Raw genomic sequence first — 20,928 nt, 5'->3', positions numbered from 1 at the left:
GAGCTCCAAGGAGATTATGTTGAAAAATAAAAAAAAATTTACCCAAAAAAAATTGTTTTTATACTTCATTCTAAGGACTTATTGAACTACCCTCGTACAAGCCCCATGAAGTTTTTCTATTAGAATATAACTAGGAAGTCGTGGTTTTACTAAATTTTTCAAATTATTTTCGACTTTTCAGCTTGAGCGAGGTAGAGGATAATTTAAATCAATAAACATACTTGTTTAGACAATTTATTATTATTATTTTAAACAACATTTCTGTGTTGAAATGTTGTCACAGGCTTATACTGCTCAATACGTCGAAGGCATTTTTGGTTAGAGTTGGATTTTTATTTGATCATTTTGCACGGGGTTGTCCCGGTATATATTATCAGTCACGGACGCATTTTTATAATGCAATCAAGTGATCTGATGAGAGCAGTCTGCCCAGAAATATTGGACAAAGCTTGATTTTTACCCCATCATTGACGGACTGGGTTGCAGTCAAGTACACGATAGGGGGACCTACAGCTTATGATGGGTTCCGAACCACCAGAACCTCAGTGAAGGTACATTGAAAAATTTCTAGAGGTACCGGCTCAGGAATCGAACCCCGGACCTCTGAGGTGAAGTTCGAGTGTCTAACTAACTGATTATTATTATTATTATTATTATTATTATTATTATTAATAATAATGTTAATATTCTCTTTGAATAATATGAGAAAGTTGTGGATTTTCTGAAATTTTCCACTTTTTGTTAATTTTTCACTTGTGAGGTAACAATAAATTCAAACTAATAAAAATAGTTGCTTAAACAAATTCTTATTGTTTACAACCATCTCATCCGATATTAATGCTGAATCGATGCATTTTTTGCTTTATTTGTTCACTTTTTGCCCACCTTTTACTTAGTGAGGTAATAAATAATGCAAGTTTAAGTTTACTCCTTCGAAACGAAAATATCTCACTATGAGAGGAGCCCCTCCACATGCTGATGCGATTGGTTGACATATATATGGGTAGCTGGAATGGGCGGAGCACTGAGAACTTGTTGGGGAGGTGTAAGTAAACTTAAACGAAAAGCAACGCGTGAAATTAAAGGAGTGTGAACTTATCCGGGTGTAAACTTAAACGGGGTTTCAGTGTAATTATCTAAGAGGAGATAGTTTAAAAAAAATAAAGGTGGAGTCTACATTGCCGGCTGCTTTTCGCGAAGAGCAAAATACGAAATAAAACCAAATGACATATACAGTCATGCAAATACCTGAACATATAATTTTCAAGGTCAAAACTAATAAAAATCGTAGTTTAAAAAAGAAAAATCGAAATACTCGATACTCGAAAATAGGATACTCGAAATGAGTCAGGGTTCTGTTCATATTCTAGGAGTGATTTGAAAAACGAGTGGGATGTGTGTACCAACAAAAACCTTACAGTAACGGTAAAAATAATTAATTGTAAAATTAATCATACTTAAAGCTGAGAGTCTAGGTAAACAATCCATTATTCGATTAAATTACAAAAATTATGTACCATAAAATAAATAAGAAATTATTTGTGACTAATCGCAGGAGTGCATTCTAGCCTCGCCACAATACGTTGGCAAGGGTTAAGGCCCAGCATTATTCATGTGACCAACCACAGAAGTGCCTTTCGACCCACACAAGGCGTTGCAAAAGGGTAGGGGTGCGATCTTACATTATTTCTGTGACCATTCACAGGGGCGCCTTCTCGCCCGCACGTAGCGTTTAAAAAGTGGTGGGGGTGCGACCTTTAATTATTTCCGTGACCAGTCACCGGGGTGCCTTCCCGCCCCACGTTGCCTTGGAAAAAGGGGAAGGGTGCGATCTTATATTATTTCTTTCACCAGTCACAGGGGTGCCTTTCCACCCTCACGTGGCGTTAGAATAGGGTTAGGGGTGCGACCTTACATTATTTCTTTGACTAGTCCCTGAGGTGCTTATCCGCCCTGTAGAGGCGTAGGAAAAGTGGCATTGGTGCGAACTTACATTAATTCTGTGACCAGTTACAGGGGAGATTTCACGCTCTCACGTGGTGTTGGAAAAGCGGTAGGGGTGTGACCTTAAATTATTTCTTTGACCAGTCACTAGAGTGCCTTCCCGCCCCCCACGAGATCTCAATAGTAATTCTTAAATTGAAAATAGACGATAAAGTGTGATTTATACATAGAAAGTTTCGTTAAAAGCGTCAAAAGCCAAAAACTATGAAAATAACTCTTCAATTAAATGGCCTTACTCTAAAATAAGTAAAAGCCCCTTTCGTATGCTTCAAATATGCTTTTTGCTGGTACAGATAGTGTATATAAACTTCGCAAATAAAAAACGGAATTTTCTAAGTTTTAACACTGAAAATTGTATCTGCAGGTGTTTTTATGTCCAGGTTCGTAATCAGCGCATCAACATATATTAATTAAACGATTAAAAAAAAAAGGAAAAAAAGCCGGCAACATGCAATCTTGACGGCGCCGATATAAATTGTTGAACAAATTTATGTTAATATCTAATTATCTGTAAAAAATAGAGTTGCATGTATAAAAACAATTTCATTTAAAAAACCACAATGAAATTAGAATTAGCGCCAAAAACTCGCACAACACAATTTTTTACTTATGGGGTTTTTTGGCTCATTATGAAATAGAGCTATGTGAGTGATACTTATAAAGTAATAGTTTATTTGTATTCTATAGCTAATAATGAAGTTAAATGTTGAATTGCAATTCAATTCACATAATATTGACGATTCTTAATAAAACTTACAAAAACGTCTTCTTTTCTTATAGGAAATATGCGTAAAATCTCGTGGGGCTGCGCAACCTCCAAATATAATTTTTTCAAAAAAAAAAAAAAAATGAATTTTTTTTATGAATTCAAAAAGTTTAGGGGTGATATGCATGGAAATTCGGGGGAAATGTTGAATTTTCCCATTCTTATAAAATTGGTTTCAACATGAAGTTGTTTCCCTTGCATGGAAATGGCTTGTCTTTAATTTCCAAGTTATTGATTTTTCACTTTATATTGAAATGATTAAATTTTTATAATGATAAATTTGTATCTACTTAGTTTTAACATAATAATTTAGGAATTCTTTAATTTTTAAATGTTGTTTTCAATTGTTTAATTTTTAACGCTTGAATTTTGAATTCATTAATTTTTAAAGTTACCAAGTAGATAGCATATAATTTTTTAAATATTTAGATTAAGTAAATTATCAAGTTTTTTCGTTTATGACCTAACGTGTGAAACTGAAAATTTAACAAAAAATTCGAATAATGCTTTATCTACAACATTTTTCATAATTTTGTATTTTTATCTTAGTTTGGAAAAATTTGATATAATTTTCATAGATTCAAACAAAAAATTACAAATGAAGACCAGCAATGCGTACCGAAGTCTTTTAAAACAATTTAATTTTTCTCAATTTCCCTGATTCCAAATCCAAAAAAGAACATTGAATTTCTCAAATAAATTAAAATTATTATCAAATCCTTTCAAATCTTCGAAATATCTTTTAAAATAATTCAGTATTCTTAATATTGTTTAAAGTCACGCAAGATTGAAAGAATAGTCTTTTTTATACTGCAGTAGCAAAATGTTAAGAACAGAATGATTTTTTAGCATTAAAAAATCATTTCTAATTGAAATGTTCTTTTTTATCAAGAGTGTTTAGAAATATTTCAAAGCCAATTTTATCATGAAATAAAATTACTTATTTCGCAATTTTCATTTACAAAATTGATGTTAGAATTCTAGATATTTGTGTGTTTCTTTTATTTCGCGTTAAAAAATATAAATTAATGACTAAAAAAAAGGAAGCAATTTTGCAAGTTGACTTATTTTTCACTTAAATTTTTTATTTTGGCTTTTTTAATTTGAATCAAGGCGTTCATTCGATTTCTTTTAATTTTGAAGAATGGTGTTGTTAAATTTTATTTTTGCATATTCAAAAAGAATTTAAATTTTGAATCATTCTGAATTTAATTTCCTAAATTTCAACTTTCTCATCTTTTTTGTTTTTTCGGAATCAAAGCATTTTTCCCATCTCCAAATAATAGCTATTTTTGCTGTAAAGTCATCGAATGATTTGATGAGAATATGTTTTTATTTAATTGTATGTGGGTAAAGAAAGCATTAATCGACAATGAAAGATAAACCATGTTTAAAGAAGATAATTTTTTCCGAGCTTAACATTTTCATACCATACTATAATTTGTTTAAAAATTTTCAACTTGAAATGCTTTACATTTTCAAGCAGTCAATTTTAAGTCTTGTTATTTAGAAATGATACAAGTCTATTTCCTTCTCATTCCATTCAAAATATTTCCCTTTTTTTAATTTTTAAAAATTTACAATTGTTTGATTTTGAACAGTTCCAATACAAAATCGTTCATAAATTTTTGTTATTTGAAACGCTTTGATTAAACAAAATGTTACTTGTAATTATTTTTTGAAACATTAAACTTTTTTTTGCAACATTAAAAAAGTTGTTTAATAATCCATTTCTAAATTATTTATATTTTTAATGTTAGAAAGTAAGAATCGAGGGACATAAAGGAACGCTTTACGCGCATTATTTTCTGTTAGTGAACAGTGAAATCTGCAGGTTTAAATGACAATTTGATCTTTAGATATTGAGATTTTTATTTTTGATAATTTAAACTAATCTTGATATTTTCCTACAGATACTATCAAATCAGAACTGCTCTCAGAGTTTCTCCCAAACTACCCGTCAAGGTCGAAGTTAATCAAATGCGTAATCGTAAGTACAAAATTTGATGCATAAATTATCTTCAATTTGCTTGAATGATTATGGAGCTCATAAAATATTTGTATCAATTTATGGCGACTGCAACAAGATTAGAAATTGAAGATCTTTCATTCAAAGTTTAATTAAAATTCAACTTGGGCCTCGGCAAGTGAAATTCAGCTGCATGAAAAATGTATGCTTATATCAAGGTTAACCTTTAATTTTTTAACGTGTAAACACGTTTTAGTTAATTTGTTTGCAAATAGTTCTATACATATAACCTACATTATGTCGAAAGCAGTTGAATGTAAGCGTATGAATATTTTAAGGACGACATTGTGCTTTAGGATCAAGCATGCATATGCAGCATTCAGTCTCCTGAAGTGCAAAAAAAACCTGGTTAGATAAGATCAATTCAAAAGGAAATTTCCGCCGCTAATTTTGAAAATGAAATTTTAGAGATTCAAGTTCTAATTCATAATTTCTAGATGAGTATGCTTAACTTTAAATATTTTTGAATTTCAAATTTTAATATTCAAAATTTTTATTTGAATTCTGTTTGAATTTTTCCCTCACGTTTTTTGATTTCAATCCAAAAGTTTGATGACTCAAAAATGTTTTTGTTTTTCAGACTCGCTGGAAGCTCCAGGTACGAGCAAGCGTTTTCAGATTTTCTATCGAAATGAAGAGGTGACACTCGGCACGTCGGTCTTGTTTCGTGCGCACGTGCTCGTGCACAGTCACAAGATCGAGGAGGTCCTCGCTCGTACCCACTTTAATCTCGGAGTAGAGTTATGGTTCAGTGAGCCGACTCAGCCCGGAAATATGGCTTGCGTATCATCGAGGTGAGTTTCCGATTCCCACTTGCAATCACCATTCCTCTCTTCCTAGAATTCAATCCTTAGAACTTTATCATCAATAATAATGAGAATGATAAGCATGATTTTAGTTTTTCTCATCATCATCATAATTACCTGCCTTATCGTAATCATCATAATTAACTTCATAATTATTATCATTCTCATTATACATTAATGTGATCGTCTTCTTCAACTTCACCAGCTTTATTAGTTTCATCAGACTTATTATCGGCTCCATCCTCAATGTACTTCATCATACTCATTTTAATTACCTTCCTTATCATAATCAACTTTATCAGCGCCATTATCTTCCTCCTTAAGATCTTCATCATAACCGTTTTCATTGTCGACTCCTTTCACACAAACTTCAATCTCATCACTTTTATTGATTTCATAATTCACCTTCATAGCCTCATCAACCTCTTCATCATCCTCTCATGTTCTTTATTGCTGGCATTCTCATTATTTTCATCCTCATCCTAATTATCTTTATCTTCATTAATTATCTCTTCATTTTTCTCAACCTCTTAATTATTATAGAATTAAAATAATCAGCCTCAGGAGACGTACAAGGATTATTTAATACATTAACGTTTCTTCGTTTTCCTCTTCCTCATGTTCATTTTAATGTTCATCATCCTTATAATCTTTATTATATCCTTTTTAATCATTTTTTGACCGCTCACTTATTATCATTGCAATGGAGCCTAGATTTATGTACGTTACTCATGCAACGCATGCGCTAAGTATGCGGCTCTCATGTTGTTTGTCAGGCTTGACTGATCATCGCATCTCTCTCGGACCCGTGACTGCCCTCCCCACAAAAGTGTGGATGCTATCAGCTCTAGGAATGCAGAAAAACAGTTTAATAAAATTAAGGTTCCAGTTTAATTCATATTCCTCAAACTCTTCTTCTTCATCACTATCTTTGTAACCCTGATAAAATTTCTTTTTATGATTACAATCCTCATCCTCATATCTGTTATTTTCATCTTCATCAGTAACTTCATTCTCTTATTCCACCTCTTCAACTTCATCCTTATCACACGTAAAATTAAGATCATCAAACATAACATGCCATAACAAACGCCTTAGCCGTATGCTAATGTAAATAGTATTTTGAAAAAATCATACAAAGTAAAATAATTCTTATCATTTTTATCATCTCGGACATTCCTTTCTTCATCCTCTATTCTTAGCATATTCTTCAGTCAATTCATTTTCATCATAATCAGTATCCTTATGTACCTCATTAATCCACTATTCTCCCCAACGGCTGCCTCCTCACAATCTTCATCATGATCATCATTATTCTAACCACCCTCGCCATCTTAATTTCTAATCATAATTATTCTCAGAATAATCAAAATCCTCCTCAACAATGAAGTTTTATGATTACTCTGGAACAAAGATGCTCACAGATTCACAGATTACCGATTATATTTTTCACTTATTACGAGTATAATATCAAGTAGCTCCAACTTCCTTTATTCTTTGCTATTGTTTCAGAGCGCTCCAACTGAATTTCACCCCTACAAAGGGCCTGCACTATCATCTCCCGGTGCTCTTCGATTACTTTCATCTCGCTGCTGTATCCATCACCATTCACGCCTGTCTTGTGGCACTTCATCAACCATACATAAAGTCGGTATTTCAAGTTTCACCAAGTTCCTCGATGTCAGTCCAGATTCTTATATCAAGAGCTCTTTTGCAAAACTTGTGATTTTTGTTGCATGCTTTGACGATTTCCGCTGATTCAGGAAGAGCATTCTTCATTACGTTCAAAGCTGGTAAGAATAGTTTTGTTATATCTGATCCTGGATCTGAAAGTGAATATTAAATATGGCTTACTTTTTAGTGCTCCAAGAGGAGGCAAACCCTGGCTGCAGTTCAAGCAACCTGCAGTTAATACTGATAACAATCTCTTCTTCGGAAATATAGTAAGAATTTCTCATAGTCTAGTGATTTGTCTTCTTTTTAGTTGCAAATAGACAAAAAAGACATAGAATCTACAGGGATATCTCTCACTAGTTCCACAAAGGTGCACGAATTTTTTCTATCCTCTTTTTAGGAAACTACGACACGCTGTGTTGGTTCAGCTACGAGGATTCAACATGCTAAACTAGTTCAGCAAGAAGTTACAAGGCTGCTTTTAGCCGCGCGCGAATCTTTGCTCAATGATTTAGCTGATCTGGCAAGACTTCTACCTTCTTGGCAACAGAGGACATTGGAAGTTGCTCAAAATACTCATAAAGAAATAACCAAGGTTTAGAATTAATTAAACATTCTTTTTCATTTAAATTATTTCAAAGTTTCTAAAGGTACGAGTAGAAAAGACTCTAATTTATTTCATTAATGTTTTAGTTGATAGATACTGAAGAAGCAGATATCGCACAGCTTTGCGCTCAAAATATCGTTCTGTGGCAGCATTTTTTAGAAGCATTTTCCGGCCGAGATGCTATTCATCAGCATCTGGCTAGAGTTCATCATCAAATGAGGGTAGGATTTAATCAATGTTATACTTAGATTTAACTTTTTTTTCACAGCCTTAAAGTCTGATTCGAAGATGTAAGTTAGATTCCCACTTTGAAGTTTGAATTCAATTTTAAAGTTTTACTCTAACTGTAATACTTGATTCCAACTACGAAATTTAGTTGCAATTGTGCATTTTTCAAGTTCTGAACCTTTTTAATTCCAGGTAAAACGATTTGCGGAAGGATTCTTCGTTTCGGAAAATCCAAGGACTTCAGCAGCTGGTTGCTACGATGCTAACTATCAATCTTACCAAGCCGTAAGTGAAGCAGCTAGAAGATCTCGTTATCTAGCTGCATTGCCACCTTTACCTGTTCATTGTCCAGAACTCGACGGAGACCTTCACACCTTACCCATCATATTCGAAGATCAGTACGCTGATATGCAACACAGGCACAGGAACAGCGGTGAGATCATAACTAGTCCAAATTATTACACTAAAAAATGAATGAATATACGATTTTGAGTACATTTTCATACCTTAACCCCCACCCTAATCTTTATATCTACCAAGAAATATCTATAGAATATTTTGACTGTCTCTCTCAATACACCAACTCTCTAGATTTGAGTCTGAATCCAACCACATATAAATATTGTGTTACGTTAGAAAGCTCAAATCAGTTCTAAATATAGATGACTGCAGCTGTGGCATAAACCAAATCTTGGATTCTCGAAACGTGAGTGTCTGGTCACCAAGAAGTGAAGGGGCAGCAGATATCAATTCCATCCAGGCTCGCTTCACGCTGACACCATCGACACTTCCAGCTCGTCATAGCAAATCTCTGGATCAGTTGGGACCAGAAATTACCCCCCTTCAGCCAAGGACTTCACCGAAGACCTTGCCCAGGTCAGCGTCGACCCAACTTTTTCCTAGGCAGAGGGGCGGTAGGAATGTAACTCCACCAACTACGGTTCCTTCTAGGGGGAGGCCGAGGTCAGCGATACCTTCTGGAACAACCCTGATTCCACCCTCAAGACAACAGGCTTGTTCAGCGCCGAATCCATCTTTGGGATCGACTCCGATTGTTACTCTACCTCGAGCCAAATCAAGCCAGATGTTGGTGCCAAATTCCTGTCATCGTCAGGTGGACCCTCAGTCAGCGTCTATCACGTCCCTCTTGGCAGCGATGTTTCCAGAAATACCGTCTGGTGAGCACTTTCCGGGTTATCGACCCTCGGCCAAAGCCTACGAGCACAGTCTTGCTGTGCCCACCTGCGTGGGAACTCTTGATTTAGCTCAATTGGCTAGCTGCCTAAACTCGGAGTCCAAGAGCGGCAGCCTCTTTGCAGAAGGTAATCAGTGTAAAGATGATTTTGATGTTAGTGAGCAGCATTAGCGTATTCTATAAGATAAAGAACAAGTTTTTACCTGAAGTTGCATTTATATATTTTTGTAAAGCCACTTCTCTCTGATTAATAGTATTTATTTCACTCTCGTGTCCAAACTACGAGAAGGAGGCTAGACGTTCTGAGTGGGAATTCCAATTTTATATTATTTAGTTCCCTAGCTATGAGAAAAGTTGTAAAAAAGTTTATTATCTATAGAAGTTTCTCTGATTTGAATACAAAATACAATAATAAGTTTCATTCATAAGTCTGGTAAAGTAATGAAACCTAATAATATAATCATAATTCGAGATCAAAATCTGGCAATCATGGTTCATCAATCTCCCTTTGGACCTGTGCCACTAAAATGAAATGAGACTTCATTCTCACAACATTAACTTCATTTGTGACCATTTTTTGCCCTGATTCATCTTCTAGGCACACATTCTCTTGACACGAGGAGGATAAGATTAGAACCAAGAAGTCATCGACTTGCTCTTCGGCCAACTCACGCACTCACCACCAGCGATAAAATCAATTTTGGCTCAGCTAAGACGACCAACGGTAGAAGCTTTTTGCCAGAATCTCAAGGTCTTTACACGGCGACTCTCGGCAGAGTGACATATCGCGACCCAGATAAAAAACACGGTCAACAAACTAGCAACAAGTATCAGTCCAATGCCCTCGAGAATCGGAGATATCATACTTTAGGAAAAGCTTCTTCTGGTCCAAGATGCAGGGAAATTCCGGAAGTTGCAAATGGTACCACAGACTCAAGTAGTCACTCCATCTTAGTGGATCCTCTGAATAAAAGATCAAATGGAATTTATTCTAGAATCACGATAGATTCATTTTTGTATCAAACAAATGGCACGAGTGGGCAGAATCAGGATGATATTAAGAGCTTAAAGAAACCTAAAAGCACTGATAGATTATTTGATGATATTGAGCAAGAGGAGATTTCTGATCTCAGGTAAGATGACTCAGATTTTTTAGTAATAGCGTGTTTTACATATTCAGACTCCTCTTTAAAAATGAATTTTAGGAAAGAAAACTCTGAAAGAAATGTTAAAATATACAGAAATGGAAACTTGGGTCATGAAGAAAAGCAAATGAGATTTCTAGCCGAGAAAACGACACAGGAATCTTCACAAGAGCATCTTTATGAAGTGATTACAGCAAAAGTAGATCCGAAACCAGAACCAAGAGTAGAGCGAAGAAGAGACAGACATGGAAGGAGACCGCATTCAGCTCCAACAATGGAAGTTGAGGATGGAACAAAGTGTAATCACAGGAACAGAAAACCTGCTCCACCTCCTCCTGGGTACCAGGATCCTGCAATTGCACCTTTACCTAAACAAAGGCCTGTTTCGACTCGAGTGACTAGTGTTTTAGAAGTCGAAAATAATAGCAAGATTATCCTAAAGGTGGAGCCTATCAATTCTCCTGTGGATCCTGTGGCAACAAATGGCACCACACCTTCGGATTCAACTGAAGGTCAGGCTTGATATCAGGAATCCAATTCTTCTTCTGAAGATCGAATATTTTTTAATATCTTTAAGATAATTCCTTATTATTTTTAGGAGATCCATTGTCAAATGTTAGAAGACTGAGGTGCGCCAGCGTGCCCGTAGCACAAAATAAAATTGTAGTACCTCGCAGTGCAGTTTCTCTGCCCTGTATGCCAATCCGGGACAGCAAATGCAGCCTCACAAACAATCTTCCTATAATCCAAAATCCTCCAAGTCCGCCTTCTTCAAAACCAAGTAGTCCCACTCCCAGTTCCAGTTCCAGTAATCTCACCTCTGAATGTTCCGGATGGGTTAGCAGTGGCGACACATCAAGTTCCGAACAACGTCGAGGGAAAATATCAAGCGAACAGCTTCGACAGAAGCTTTCGAAAATCGTCTCTAGAAAGGAAAAGTCGCCGAAGGGCACTATTGTGGAGACTTCCTACGAGGAAGTCCGACTCCCTCCACCTAAAATGTTCCAGGACGAGCCACCACCCCCGGAAGAGTTCAGGGATCCACCTGTCCCAATTGACAATCCCTTGTATCATGTTTATGAGTCAGTAAAAAAAGCCAGAAGTCCTAAGCAAAATAAAACGGCTCCCTGTAGTCCTCAAAGAAATAGGGATAGTGTTTATAGTGCCAGGGATGTTTGTCTAGATTGCTATCAAGAAGGAAAAGAATTGCTTCAATCGACGCAGGATGACTTCATCAATTTTAAAAAGTGCAAGGAAGAGTTCAAGAGACAGATGAGCTTCTCAGGAAAAATCTACAGGTGATTTGGAAATATTATTGATGGTGTTCCTGGGGCTTAGGATTTTTGGAATTTGATTATTTCCTGGTCTTGTTTATACCCTTTTATTCTGAGCTGAAGAATTCTTTGAAGCACAAATGTTGACTACTCCTCACTATGCGTTTATATATTATTTAGGTTTATTTATTGTTTGGTTTATATTAACCTCTGCTTCATTTATTTTATGCTTTGTTTAGTCTGATTGAGTTTATGCGTTTGGTATTTTATACTTAGTTTACTGATTTTATTATCTTCATATTTAAGTTTTATCAGTTCGAAATCCTTTAGAGAGCAAAACGACCCGCTGTTTCGTTTCCGTAAACGCGCTCGTCATCCTCTAAGACCCAATGTGCCTCTTAGTGACTACCAGTCTCTGGCTTCAACGATGCCGTACTTCCACATCAGCGACGAATATCGGCTGCTTTCTCCCGAGGGGGCGCACCTTATCATTTGTGTTCATGGCCTTGATGGAAATGCGGCGGATCTTCGTTTGGTCAAGACATATCTGGAATTGGGACTTCCTGGGACGCATCTCGATTTTCTTATGTCTGAGAGAAACCAGGTATTTCAAAGATGTTTTATTTTCTAAAAAGGTAATATAAGAAGTCATTGCGGAAGCCAATTTAAAATTTATGTTTTATTCCAAGTTATTCAGAGAACTGAAATCCTGACTTTGGAAACTTGAATCCACTTAATATCAAGTTAAGTGTTTTTCAATCACACCGATTTCTCGGTTTTAGTCCAGTTTCGGGGGTCGCCTTAAAATGGGCTTGGCCACAAATGGGGGGATCTGACGTAAAAAGTCAGTGCCGTCTGAAACATTTCCAAATGGAATACATAATATTGCGCAATCTCCGCGTGTGAGTTCTCGCGCACTGTGTTTTTCTCCTATACACTGCTGGTGCTTTCAGGCAAGAGTCGCAACCTTCTTTCGCCCTGCGCACTGAGAAACTGCATGGGACATTTTGACATTTGGGCATTATTTTTTATTTTTCCAGAAGCTAAGCTATTCAAATAAATAATAAAATCGATGACTTTTTTGTAGCGATTTTATTATTTAATTAAAAAGCTTTACAAAAATTTGTATTATTGCTTGGCCTGCATATGTAATGCAAGTTGACGTCACAACTTGAAATACCTTTTTCTGATATTTTTGAAATCTTCAGAAATCTTTTTAAAATTTTTATAAATTAATTTTTCTAAATAAAAAATCATCTAAAAGTTTTCCAGAACTTTAAAGAAAATTAATATTTTAAAATATAAAGCAAATAATTAAACAATTTTCCAGAAATATTATTGTCGGTGCTGGTAATTTTTTCTCGCTTTTCTCATTTATCTTGTACTTTCAAAAACAAATTTTTAATTATTATTCGCTATAAAAAATAATTTGGATGATTTAAGCAATCTTCTATTCAAATTTAAATTTAAATCAGGTTGGATTTAGTTAGATATTCTTCTCCTATTTATTCATTTATCTTATTTATTTTTTACTTCCCAAAACAGTATTTAAAATATTCTTCTTCTGATTCATTACTCCAGCGAATTCAATTGAATTGAAGAGAACACGGTAGAATTAATTGCTCTTAACCATACTCAAATGAATACGTAAAATTAAATTAATTATAAGTCAAGTCCAGTTAATTTGTACTTGTAGTTATAATTTATTGGTTTAAATTAGTGTGAATTCAATGGATATCAAGATCAAGTTTACTCAATTTAAAGCGAATAAAAGTTTAATTCTTTTGCATTCAAGGTAAATTCTATTGAATAAAGATACTTTAACTGCATTAAAGTGAATTCTACTTAGTTTGTCAGATTGAATTCGAGGTAAAGTGATTTAAGCTTTAAATAATTTGAATTGCATCAGTTTTAGTGGATAGTAAGAAAATTCTATATGAATTAAATTCAATTTCATTGAAGTTAATTATGGATTTAATAGAACTCCAGGCGAAGTGATTTGAATTAAATTTAAATCAAGGTGAATTATGTTTGATTTACAGAGAGTTAAATTGAACTCTGTTTAATTGAAAGTAACATGTCTTGAATTACAGACAATTTTAATGAACTTCTGGAATTTAAAAAGTATTTTAATGAATTAATTGAATTAAAATTATTTAAGTGAACTCAAATAATGCCTACTATTTAAATTGATGAAAGAATATGGGGTTTAAATATTTTTTGCAGGAAATTTAAATTTAAATCAGTATTTTATATATTAGATTACCTTTAGTTTTTAGCAGAAAATTCAGTTTTCCTAAAAATCACTTCCCCTTAAAACCACTACATCCCTAGTAAGCATATAGTGAATCTTTGGTAATAAACGGTAACAAATTATAATAATATAAACCTTCCTAATAAAATACTAAATTCCTAGTGATAATCTAGTGGTTTTTCGGAAGAATTATTATCAGGAAAATGTAATTTTCCGCTATATAAATACCGACAAAGGTTTATTGAAAAAAATCGATTTTGGTCTTCCCTTTTGCGGGGGACCTTAAAAGTTTCTAGTGGGTGTTAAAATTACTCTCTGAAAGTTTCAGGAAAAAAGAAAGAAAAATAAAGAAAGATAAAACGTGATCTTAATGTTCGCGTACTTTAGTTGAAGTACCGTATATAAGAAACTTTTTCATGAGGTCTATATTGCATAGGCACTTAAACCATCGTAGTAAAAAACTTTGGCGGTTTACCTAAATGAGAAGAAAAGAGTTTATTCGAAATTATCGAAAAAATAATATTTTTCGTGATTCTTACTTTATTTGCTATTTTAACTTGAGTGTGAGAAGTGAGAACTTGAAAATATCGAGAAAAATTAAGTTTTTCATGATTTTAACCGTTTTATTATCCTAACTTGAGTGTGTGGACATAAGATTATTTTTAATAAGACATGTGCTGCATAGGCACTTAGATTTTTTGATTGTAGTTCACAACTTTTACCGTTTATCCGAATAAGTAATAAATTATTTACTTAAAAATAACAAGGACAATTAAACGTATAGTGGTTTTTATCATTTTCTGTACCTAATTTAACTTAAGTGTGCAAAAATGTAAAAGTTCATTTTTGATGAGGTGTATACTGCATCAGCACTAAGATTTCAAGTTAAAATATAAAACCAAAATAATTTGTTGACAGCGACCCTATGCATGTAAATTCAAGTAAACTCAGAAGACTGATATTAAAATTTAGAGTCCGTGTGATCTCAGGATTGAAAAAACGGTTAACTATGTTTTAATTTAAGAAACGCCTATTTTCAGGATCCTCTAAAGAGAAATAAAAGCTTCTAATTCCTTTAATAGTTTTGAATCTTTTGTTTTTCATTGATCAAAGTAAATTTTTTAAGGGTGATACTTTCTCGGATTTCGACACAATGACTGATCGCCTAGTTGGTGAGATTCTTCATCACATCGAGATCTCTGGATTGAATCCTACGAAAGTAAGCTTCATCGGACATTCTTTAGGGACCATCATTATTCGAAGCGCTCTCACTCGTCCCCAGTTGAGACCTCTTCTTCCTCGTTTGCATACTTTTCTCAGCCTGAGCGGACCTCACTTGGGTACTCTATATAATACGAGCGGGCTCGTAAATGCAGGTAGGCTACAAAATAAATTAAAACATATATAAATTAACCACAAAGAGCAAGTGGACCCAATCTAGATGAGGCACTAAATGTAGATCAAAGTAGATTATACAACATTAATTAACATTAATCGATATAGGCTATAGGGAACACTTGTACAATTTAGGTTTGTACACATTTTTTCTACTAGTTTTCATGCTTATCTTCCCCAAAATTGTTCAAATCTACAACAAAATAAATCCGTACTTTTTTAACACTAAGAAATGATATTTTAAGTTTCCGAAAGCCTTATTAAGCTTAACAAGTATTTTCATTCAAAGAAAAAAAACTGTTGTAAATTTTATTCAGATTATTCAATATTTGGTGTATCGATTTGACTATAAATACTTTTCCTCAAAATTAGTCATAGAATACAAATAAAAAATGACCTTTTGAATTTCATCTCCATAAGTGTGTTTCATAGGGCCCAAAAAATACGCATTAGTGAAAAATTGGGTGGTTTGAGTTTTCATTGATTATAATTATGTGTCTAAACAAATGAACAATGCCAGAAAATTGCGTTTTTTCTGAAATTATTAACTTTTTGTCACTTTACGCTTAGTAAGCTAAGAATTAATAAAAGTTTACAAACATAATCGATTGATCAAGTTATTATTGCTTACAAATATCTTTTTTTTAGGAAAACGGCTATAAATACGCGGTTTTTCTAACATGTTTAGTTCTTGCTTGCTTTTTCAGTTCTAAACAAATAATAAATGAACATCAAAAAGAATTATTTTTAACCAGTAGTCCATTTTTTCAGAATAAACTACTTTTACTCGTTAACAAAAACCATTAATTTAATCAAAAAACCAAAAATCTGAAGAATATTGAAATTTTCTTGCTTTATTTCAGAAAAGTCTATCAACAAAAAAGAAACTTGAATGAACTAACAACAAAAAGTGAAAAATTTTAGAATTAAATTGCAAATTTCTACCATCATTCTTGCAGAATATTGTTAAAATAAGTAATAAATTGTTCAAAGAATTACGTTCTTAACTTTAATCGATTATTGCCTCGCTCGAGCAGAAAAGATAAAGATTTCGGTAAAACCGCTACTTTCTAACTATCCTAATTAGGGGAAAAACTCGAAAAATCAAAGTTTTTACTTACGGTTGTTTTTTTGGGCCCTATAAAATATATTTGTGTGGATGAAATTTAAAAAAAAATTGGTACATGTTATATGGCTAATTATAAAGAAAAAAATGTTGAAGATTGACTGGAACAACTTAATATTAACGATTCTGAATAACATTAATGAAAATGTCTTTTTTTTCTTATGGGAAATATGTGTTAAACTTCGTGTTGCTTGTCTCAATATCATTTATCTTAAAAAAATATGAATGTTTTTTTTGTGGATTCAAAAATATTTAGGGGGAAGGAGGATATGTATGAATACATTTTGAAAGAAACAAAATTCCAATCCATTTTTGGACCACGCTGCAATCCACATACTAGACACTAGCACATAATATATAAAGGAGGGTTGTATAATAACATACATTTTATTAATGTACTCTAATAATTTATGATCAAAAGTATAATTATTTTTTTCGACAAGTAATTTAAAGAAATTTAATTAATCTCGTTCTTACTAAATAAAAAAACAAACAAAACTAAGCTTGACATTTTTATTTCGTTCTGTGCACCTAATTAATTAAGCAGAATAATCAATAAAAACCATTATTTGTAAACGCAGATAAATGTAGTCGCCAGTTTTATTGTTATTAAAAATATTATAAACAAATCTTAAGTTCGAAATTTGTAAGAAACAAAATTTTGTTTTTACTAAATTGTGTTCCAGGTACCTTAATGGTAATTTCCTAACAAGAAAATGTGATTCACAAGAACGTAGTTCGTCTTTTCATTATCAAATTTTTAAATAAATAATAAGCTTTACCCATTTTATGTTTGGATAAGTGTTTTTTTTCGTTATTATTTTTATTCATCTTGATAGTGGTACTTTTTAACGATAGTACATATACTATTAACTATAATTAACCATAAATAATAAAATTCTGTTGCTGCAGAAATGTAATGATGCCGGAATTTATAATTTTAAATTATGCACAATCAATAATGTTAAAATTCATTTTGTTTTAGTGAACCTCGTTTGTGTTAGTTCCTAATGCGAATTTTCTAGTAATAAAAATAAACTTTTTACTTTAATATTATATTAAGCTTTAATTTATATTTATAGTTTTATTCTAATACATAATGATTTCATTTTACTTCTTTCTTCTGAGAAAAAAAGTAAAATGTAGAATTTTTATGTTTTATTTGTTAAAATAATTAGATCCATTTAAAAAATGTAAACAATCAGGCTTAGTGTTGTTCTGAAGCCGGTCTAGAATACAGATGAAAAATATATTTTTTTAACATCTTGACAGATCATTAAATTCTGCATTAAATGAATTTTAGTTAAAGTAATTTGGCCCTGTAGGTATAAAATAATCATGTGAGAAAGACAAAAAATTAAATTGGAAAATCTTGACGCGTTTTTGAAATAATAGTTTCTGGTATGATCATGCTAAATACATTAATGGGTCAAATAAAAGGTAAAGTCCTAAATATCACTTTTGTCAAATATCAAATTCAGAAATTTATTTTCCTAAATCCTTCCAAATGTTAAACCTTAAATATAAAATTCTTTGAAACTCAGATTTGAAGTTAGCCTTTTTCATGTAATAATTCAATACCCGCCGAGCCAAATTACTTCAACTAGGATTCATTTAATTCATCACCTTTCAAAGGCAATCCTTATTTTTAATAGGTTACCCGGATAGTAGTCCGATATTATCAGTCTATAGTGTGCTAACAGATTTTGTTTTCATGATTATGTAATGATTAAAGAGAAAAAAAATTAGTGCTAAATTGTTTAAAGTCAATTCACATTCAGTTGTCTCACCCTGCACTAATTGTTCATAAAAAAGAGGAAATACTTTTTTAAATATATCTTTTCCAATTTGCAGGCATGTGGTTTATGCAAAAATGGAAGAAGTCTGGCTCTTTACTCCAACTCGCGATGAAAGATTCCTCGGACGTGAGGCGATCTTTTATGTTCCGGTTGAGTCAGAAGAGTAACTTGCAGAAATTTAAACACGTTTTACTTTGTGGAAGTGCTCAGGATCGCTACGTGCCGCTACATTCAGCTCGTATAGAGCTCTGTAAGGCTGCAGTTCGAGATCTCACCGATCAGGGTAAGAACCTTTTTTTTAAATGTATCTCTTTATTTTTATTTCTATTGAGCGCTCAGAGTAATCGAAAAATCACCCATGTGAGCCGAGAGCTCTTGGAGACAATAGACATGCGGAAATCGATTGACCTCTCGACCTGTGACATTTTGGATACAGAAAAATGCTTGAGAGCTTTTTGAAAAAAGGCGCAAGATGGAAGCGAGGATTAATTTAAGGAAAAACATCAATGAAATTACAAATCTGGGAAATATTAGGAAGACTGGGAGGTCTGTAGGATGGTCCAAATTCATACATGTTGAAATTTCACCGTTTATTTTTTGTCAAAAATGCTTCAAAAATTTGTTAATAACAAGTACTTCTTTTTCCCATTTTTGGAAAACTGAGTTTTTTCATTAAAAAATTTACAAAGGAAATGGGGGAAGGGTGTCAATAATAAAAAATCGAAAGTCCATTTATTGGCTAATTCTAGTGCTCGGTTTACATCCATCTTATTTTTAATAATTTAAAAAAATTGAATAATTGTTTCATGATTTTTAATATTCCAGTTTTTTCGCATGAAGATGTCATAAACCCTATTAGTAGAACATGCTTGGCCATTTTGATTCCGAGTAATGTAAATGTATATGACTGAATATGAGTGCACTGATTTCAGATGATTGCAAGTGAATGCAATTAATGACAAATGATATTAGGTGACTAAAGGTGATTGCAAGTAATCGCTGGCCAAAAAAGCTGATTTGAAGTGAATTCTAGTATTTTAAAGTGTTCTGTAGGTGCTTGTAGATGATTTTAGATGATTGTAGATGATTGCAGATTATTGCAGGTGATTCCAAGAAATTTCAGATGATTGCGGGCGATTGTGAATGGTTTTAAGTGATGTCAGATGGTTGTGAATGATTGTAAGTGATTGAAAGTGATTGCAGCTGGTTTCAGATGATTGCAAGTTGATGAAATTAATGGAAATTGATATTAGGTAATCAAAGATCATTGCAAATAATTCTTGTCAAAGAAAGAGATTTTAAGTGAATTCTAGTATTTTCAAGTGATTTGTGGGTGCTTGTAGATGATTTTAGATGATTTTTGGCGATTGTAAATAATTGTAAGTGATTGTAAGCAATTATAAATGATTAAAAGTAATTACGGGTGATTGCAGATGTTTGAAAGGGATATCAGGTGATTGAAAGTTACTGAAGGTAAATCAAAGTGATAGTAGGTGATCGCAGATGATAAAGAGCTACGAAACTTCTAAAAATGCTGTCGAGCGGAGATGGATTTATCCGTATTATATAGGATTACCCTGGATTACCTAATGTTGATCCTGCTTACATAGGATTACTCTGGAATATCTGAAATTATGGGGGATTACTCTGCTCAAACTCAACTCATTCGTATGGTCATCCCTCTGGATTCCCTATAGGATTATAAATAGAGTCCCTAAAATCACAAGTGGATTATCTAGAATCACAAGTGAATTGACCCAGATTACACATGGATAACTTAGGATTATAAGTATAGCAACCCAGAATACAAGTGGGTTACCTAGGAGAACACTTAATTGCAACTGTATTGCCTAGGATAACAAGTGAATTTCCTCGGACTGCAATTGAAACACAAATGATTTCAAATGAATTGGCTAGTATAAGCCTTAATTTCCTGAATTTCCACAGATTAAAAGTGGATTGCGTAGAATAAGAAATGAATTACTGTGGATCATAAGTGGCTTACCTAGGATTACAAATGGATTACACAATATCACAAGTGGATTGACTAAGATTTCCAGTGGATTTCCTAGAATTAAACTGGATTACTTGTGTTATTCCGGATTATTATTGAATTTTTTAGGACAGGGCTCAGCAGAATGTAGCCATTTCCTGCCTTGGCTGCTAGTGGCATCCAAAGGACTAGGTCAAATAGCCCCCAATAAATTTTCGTCAAACTTCTTCTTTGACTGGTGTCTAGTCGTTCGTGGTAAATTAAAGTTGGTGAAAAAATTGTAAATTGGAATAGAAGAAATTCAGACTCTTCGATGTAAACGATTAGCCGTAAAGAGCCGTGACCGAAACAACTTAACCTTTTGCAGGATTTCTGAAACCCGAAGAAAAAATGACAGAATAACTCTCTGGCAGCCAAATACTTGTCGTGGCAGCCAGCGCATTCTGACAGTGGTGAGCCCTGACCTTGGATTATACTGGATTACTTGTATTACTCAAAATTATAATTGGATTACCTAGTATTAAATCTTGACGTTACCACGTTACAAAAAATGAGTTCCGTATATGTAGGTGCAATCTCCCAAACCCATGTTTCGAGAAACAACCCCAGAGATGCACTTTTACCGGATGTTTT

General features: G+C 33.3%; 1 protein-coding gene across 1 annotated transcript in view; it reads left to right on the top strand.

Annotated features, from left to right (window-relative positions):
- The window catches only part of LOC117174544, a 24,935-nt gene that overhangs the window by 878 nt on the left and 3,129 nt on the right, over positions 1-20,928 (top strand). Inside the window, exons 2-16 of the mRNA XM_033363748.1 lie at positions 4,684-4,760; positions 5,380-5,593; positions 7,118-7,252; positions 7,369-7,398; positions 7,467-7,548; positions 7,680-7,874; positions 7,973-8,107; positions 8,307-8,547; positions 8,777-9,436; positions 9,908-10,442; positions 10,515-10,966; positions 11,053-11,752; positions 12,059-12,332; positions 15,109-15,358; positions 18,358-18,585. Coding sequence (XP_033219639.1) covers positions 4,684-4,760; positions 5,380-5,593; positions 7,118-7,252; positions 7,369-7,398; positions 7,467-7,548; positions 7,680-7,874; positions 7,973-8,107; positions 8,307-8,547; positions 8,777-9,436; positions 9,908-10,442; positions 10,515-10,966; positions 11,053-11,752; positions 12,059-12,332; positions 15,109-15,358; positions 18,358-18,585 — 4,208 coding nt within the window. The remainder of the gene's footprint in view (positions 1-4,683; positions 4,761-5,379; positions 5,594-7,117; positions 7,253-7,368; positions 7,399-7,466; positions 7,549-7,679; positions 7,875-7,972; positions 8,108-8,306; positions 8,548-8,776; positions 9,437-9,907; positions 10,443-10,514; positions 10,967-11,052; positions 11,753-12,058; positions 12,333-15,108; positions 15,359-18,357; positions 18,586-20,928) is intronic.

The sequence above is a fragment of the Belonocnema kinseyi genome, chromosome 6 (assembly GCF_010883055.1).
Source record: "Belonocnema kinseyi isolate 2016_QV_RU_SX_M_011 chromosome 6, B_treatae_v1, whole genome shotgun sequence".
In the NCBI taxonomy this organism is placed as follows: domain Eukaryota; kingdom Metazoa; phylum Arthropoda; class Insecta; order Hymenoptera; family Cynipidae; genus Belonocnema; species Belonocnema kinseyi.
Note: the sequence above shows the minus strand (reverse complement) of the source record. Positions and strands in the feature narration are given on the sequence as shown.